The sequence below is a fragment of the Littorina saxatilis genome, unplaced genomic scaffold, assembly GCF_037325665.1.
Source record: "Littorina saxatilis isolate snail1 unplaced genomic scaffold, US_GU_Lsax_2.0 scaffold_1089, whole genome shotgun sequence".
Classification (NCBI taxonomy): domain Eukaryota; kingdom Metazoa; phylum Mollusca; class Gastropoda; order Littorinimorpha; family Littorinidae; genus Littorina; species Littorina saxatilis.
The window spans coordinates 4,079-10,000 of record NW_027128422.1 but is presented as its reverse complement, the minus strand read 5'-3'; the positions used below and the strand labels follow the sequence as shown (position 1 = coordinate 10,000).

Below are 5,922 nucleotides of genomic sequence, written 5' to 3'. Positions count from 1 at the left end.
CACCATTGTCTTTTTTTGTATATGCTCATGCTTCAGCTGGCAGGCTTATCTGTTATTGTATACTTGTATACTTCACCAAGTGCCCCTCTTCGTCGCTGCATCCATTCATACATCATTAGGCAGAGTTTCTATTATTTTGTTTTAAAGGAAATGCGTGTTAATCCCGGTTGTGACATTCTGGGTTCTTGGTATATAGAAGAAAGCTTCAGTTTTCAAAAACAATCTCAAACGGTTTCAAAACCGTAAGACTTAGCTCAATCCCCTCTTCGTCTTTCGGGGAAAGACGGGAGAATCTGACAGTCAGAAAATTGCACATCAAACCTGTCTAGCAAAAAAAGAGAGAAAAGAAAAGAAACGTTGGGAAGGAGATCACATTATTCTCTCTAGGAGAGACGATGTCAGGACAGCTGGGAAGGAATCAAAAGAAAACAACAAGAAAGACAGGAAGGAAAGGAAGAGGGGGACGTCCTCGGATTTAATTTCTAATCGGCAAGAAGAGTTGTCGTCCGTCCCGCCTCTGCTCTCTATCCGCTTAATTGATGGGGTGGAGTGGGAGGGTGGATGAAGATGGATGGGGTTGGAGTGGGAGGGTGGATGAAGGTGGATGGGGGTGGAGTGGGAGGGTGGGTGAAGGTGGATGGGGTTGGAGTGGGAGGGTGGATGAAGGTGGATGGAGATGGAGTGGGAGGGTGGATGAAGGTGAATGGGGATGGGTAAGAGGGCGGAGAGAGAGTAAAAAGAGAGCGAGAGAGAGAGCGAGGAAGACAGTGTTTTTGTGTGACTATGTGTGTGTGAGACTGTGTGTGCGTGTGTGTGTGTGTGTGTGTGTGTGTGTGTGTGTGTGTGTGTGTGTGCGAGCGCGCGTGTGTCCGAGCGCGCGTGTGTCCGAGCGCGCGTGGTTCCGAGAGCGCCGTATATGTGTGCGTAAGTCAGTGTGTGTGTGAGAGTGTGTGTGTGTGTGTGTGTGTGTGTGTGTGTGTGTGTGTGTATGTGTGCGAGCGCGCGCGTGTCCGAGCGCGCGTGTGTCTGAGTGCGCGCGCGCGTGTGTGTGTTTGACTGTCGGCGAGAACTGTGGTAAGTAAATGAACTAGACGGGAGAGACGGCACTTAGACAGATAAAGGAAGGAAGATAGTGTCAGCTATTCTTCAGCTCATACGAATTGTACACTAATGGAAGAACGAGAGAGAGAGAGATTCGGATTCGGATTCGGATTCGGATGGTTTATTCACATAGGCCATTGCCCCTAGTGAAGGGGTGTGAACAAAAGCAAAAACATTGAATCATTTTTACATTTAGTAGACTCAAAACAGTGCATATTTTTCTCAAAAGTGGATAACAGATACATCAATGCAAACATCTACATACGAAATTACGATAACAGTGTTTCACGTATCTTAAATGCTTTATACAAATACAAACATAAATCACGTACAGTTTTTTCATGGGTTGAAGCTAAAAGAAGGCTGAGTCGAAAAGCACTTGGTTGCCTGTAATATTTCAGTGGGATGAATTTTTCTCTCAATTTATGGAAGTATGGACAGACAAGAACAAAATGGACTTCATTTTCCAGTTTATCTTTACAAAAGGGACACATGTAATTATCAACATCATAAACTTTTTTGTAACGATGAGTGTGAAAGCAAACACGCAACCACCGCAACCCCGACAACAAAACCAACAACAACATTCGTCGGAAGAAAACATAACGTCCAAAAAGAATAAAACACATCAAGACCGACAAGCAGGTGGACTAAGGATGGGGAGGTAACAGAACAAAATCCCCATTCACCCGCAAAGAAACAAAAGGAAGAAAAAGGAAAACAACCCTCTGAAAAAGGAAAATGAATGACGTCCAAGTGCAAGGGTGAAGGGAGATGCAATAGTGAAAATAGGCCAATAGCAGGGAGACGCAAGAATGAAAATAGGCCAACAGCAGTGAAGAGCGAGAGGCGAGAACTGAAGGCAATAGTGATGGAGGGGAAAGGTCAGCTGACAATGGCACGAAAATGGCCATGGAATTGAAGGCGGCAAGAGGAATTTATGGGGATAAATTGGAATCCTGGACGAATAGAAGGTTTAGGGGAATCTAAGAAAACCCTTGCACCAAGAAACCCTTTCTTTTCCCGTTTCTATTGGTAGACGCACACACAGCAGTAGGGGGTTTGGTGGAGGAGATACTGCACTGAGCAAGAGGACGGTGGGTGAGGATAAGGGATATGGGACAGCTAGTCGGGGATAATTAAGGGATATGGGATCGCAAGAGGGGGCTAATTAAGGGAAAGGGGGTATACAGAGAGGTTTTTCAACGCAATTTACTCGATCTGCTCTCTACTTTCGCACTTGTATCGTCGTTCCCCTTGTATCGTCGTTCCCCCTTGTATCGTCGTTCCCCTTGTATCGTCGTTCCCCTTGTATCGTCGTTCCCCATTTTATCGTCGTTCCCCCTTGTATCGTCGTTCCCCTTGTATCGTCGTTCCCCCTTCTATCGTCGTTCTCCCTTGTATCGTCGTTCCCCCTTGTATCGTTGTTCCCCTTGTATCGTCGTTCCCCCTTGTATCGTTGTTCCCCCTTGTATCGTCGTTCCCCCTTGTATCGTCGTTCCCCCTTGTATCGTTGTTCCCCCTTGTATCGTCGTTCCCCCTTTGTATCGTCGTTCCCCCTTGTATCATCGTTCCCCCTTTGTATCGTCGTTCCCCCTTTGTATCGTCGTTCCCCCTTGTATCGTCGTTCCCCCTTTGTATCGTCGTTCCCCCTTGTATCGTTGTTCCCCTTGTATCGTCGTTCCCCCTTGTATCGTCGTTCCCCCTTTGTATCGTCGTTCCCCCTTGTATCGTTGTTCCCCTTGTATCGTCGTTCCCCCTTGTATCGTCGTTCCCCCTTTGTATCGTCGTTCCCCCTTGTATCGTCGTTCCCCCTTTGTATCGTCGTTCCCCCTTTGTATCGTCGTTCCCCCTTCTATCGTCGTTCTCCCTTGTATCGTCGTTCCCCCTTGTATCGTCGTTCCCCCTTGTATCGTTGTTCACCCTTGTATCGTCGTTCCCCCTTTGTATCGTCGTTCCCCCTTGTATCGTCGTTCCCCCTTGTATCGTTGTTCCCCCTTGTATCGTCGTTCCCCCTTTGTATCGTCGTTCCCCCTTGTATCATCGTTCCCCCTTTGTATCGTCGTTCCCCCTTTGTATCGTCGTTCCCCCTTGTATCGTCGTTCCCCCTTTGTATCGTCGTTCCCCCTTGTATCGTTGTTCCCCTTGTATCGTCGTTCCCCCTTGTATCGTTGTTCACCCTTGTATCGTCGTTCCCCCTTTGTATCGTCGTTTCCCCTTGTATCGTCGTTCCCCCTTGTATCGTTGTTCCCCTTGTATCGTCGTTCCCCCTTGTATCGTTGTTCCCCCTTGTATCGTCGTTCCCCCTTTGTATCGTCGTTCCCCCTTGTATCGTCGTTCCCCCTTTGTATCGTCGTTCCCCCTTGTATCGTTGTTCCCCTTGTATCGTCGTTCCCCCTTTGTATCGTCGTTCCCCCTTGTATCGTCGTTCCCCCTTTGTATCGTCGTTCCCCCTTGTATCGTCGTTCCCCCTTGTATCGACGTTCCCCCTTGTATCGTCGTTCCCCCTTGTATCGTCGTTCCCCCTTTGTATCGCCGTTCCCCCTTGTATCATTGTTCCCCCTTGTATCGTCGTTCCTCCTTGTATCGTTGTTCCCCTTTGTATCGTTGTTCCCCTTTGTATCGTCGTTCCCCTTTGTATCGTCGTTCCCCCTTTGTATCGTCGTTCCCCCTTTGTATCGTCGTTCCCCCTTCTATCGTTGTTCCCCCTTGTATCGTCGTTCCCCCTTTGTATCGTCGTTCCCCCTTGTATCGTCGTTTCCCCTTTGTATCGTCGTTCCCCCTTGTATCGTTGTTCCCCTTATAATAATAATAATAATAATAAAGTGTATTTATATTGCGCCTATCCCTTACAAAAAACAAAAATATTTGGCTCTAAGCGCATTACAACATGTGTAGGGACTTGGTACAATCAAGTCTGACAAATACAATAACACAATATACAAGTACAGTCGGTCTCTTGGGTAAAAATGGGAAAAGCAGCTTCGACATTTAAACATTGCCACTAAAAAATCCTCTAACAATGCATACTGCTTTACAATATGCATTTATGTATAAATATAGTTAAAGAACATCGAGTTAATAGGAATTAGAAAAGGTTCTTATGATAAAACTATCTAGCGAACGACTAAGAAGAAGAAGAATAAAACTATCAATGTCAATGTATAACAAGTCATCGTCGTTCCCCCTTGTATCGTTGTTCCCCCTTGTATCGTCGTTCCCCCTTTGTATCGTCGTTCCCCCTTGTATCGTTGTTCCCCCTTGTATCGTCGTTCCCCCTTTGTATCGTCGTTCCCCCTTTGTATCGTCGTTCCCCCTTCTATCGTCGTTCCCCCTTTGTATCGTCGTTCCCCCTTGTATCGTTGTTCCCCTTGTATCGTCGTTCCCCCTTGTATCGTTGTTCCCCCTTGTATCGTCGTTCCCCCTTTGTATCGTCGTTCCCCCTTTGTATCGTCGTTCCCCCTTCTATCGTCGTTCCCCTTTGTATCGTCGTTCCCCCTTGTATCGTTGTTCCCCCTTGTATCGTCGTTCCCCCTTTGTATCGTCGTTCTCCTTGTATCGTCGTTCCCCTTGTATCGTTGTTCCCCTTGTATCGTCGTTCCCCCTTGTATCGTTGTTCTCCCTTGTATCGTCGTTCCCCCTTTGTATCGTCGTTCCCCCTTTGTATCGTCGTTCCCCCTTGTATTGTCGTTCCCCCTTGTATCGTCGTTCCTCTTTGTATCGTTGTTCCCCCTTGTATCGTCGTTCCCCCTTTGTATCGTCGTTCCCCTTGTATCGTCGTTCCCCTTGTATCGTTGTTCCCCTTGTATCGTCGTTCCCCCTTGTATCGTTGTTCTCCCTTGTATCGTCGTTCCCCCTTTGTATCGTCGTTCCCCCTTTGTATCGTCGTTCCCCCTTGTATTGTCGTTCCCCCTTGTATCGTCGTTCCACCTTGTATCGTCATTCCACCTTGTATCGTCGTTCCCCCTTGTATCGTCGTTCCCCCTTGTATCGTCGTTCCCCCTTGTATCGTCGTTTAATGTAATCCTTAATGTACTGGGTGTGGTCTTGTTATCTTCGAGTGGTAACAAACACCAAGCTTTCTGTGTTACCAATTCGCCTACATTTTTTTTTCGAAGCATGAGGCCTGATTCGATCTTTTCTCATTGTAAAGAACACTGAGTACACGATCAAAACAACAAAATGACTATGGGTGAGATGAACTTAGTTGAACAACACAAGAAATATGTACTTAACAATACAAGGACAGCACACACACGCACACACACACACACACACACACATACACACACACATACACACACACACACACACACACACACACACACACACACATACACACACACACACACACACACACACACACACATACACACACACATACACACCCATACCCACACCCACACATACACACACATACACACACACACAGACACACACACACATACACACACACATACACACACACATACACACACATACACACATACACACACATACACACACACACACACATACACACACACACACATACACACACGCACTCACGCACGCACGCACGCACAACAAAATCCAAACGTCCTCTTGGATACATGCCTTCAATCAACACACCGGCCGTATCATGTAAATAAATGTCGGTCTCTCCAATGTGTTACATAGGGTGAGAACATTCGGTTCGGACGCAGGGCTGTAGTGCACAGCGAATGTTGTTGGACTCATCAGCTTAACGTTGTCACACCTCTGTCAATGCATCCATATTCCGCCGACACACAGTTTATTTCGAGGCCCTTTTATTGAAGCCATACTGTCGTTAACTGTCAA

The 5,922-nt window shown here is 47.0% G+C and overlaps 1 protein-coding gene across 1 annotated transcript; it reads right to left on the bottom strand.

The window, feature by feature from the left end:
• Window positions 1-4,420: 4,420 nt before the first annotated feature.
• On the bottom strand, window positions 4,421-5,044 carry LOC138956770 (otolin-1-like). Its single transcript, XM_070328040.1, has one exon. The coding sequence runs from the start codon at window positions 5,042-5,044 to the stop codon at window positions 4,421-4,423; it is 624 nt and encodes a 207-aa protein (XP_070184141.1).
• Window positions 5,045-5,922: the final 878 nt, after the last annotated feature.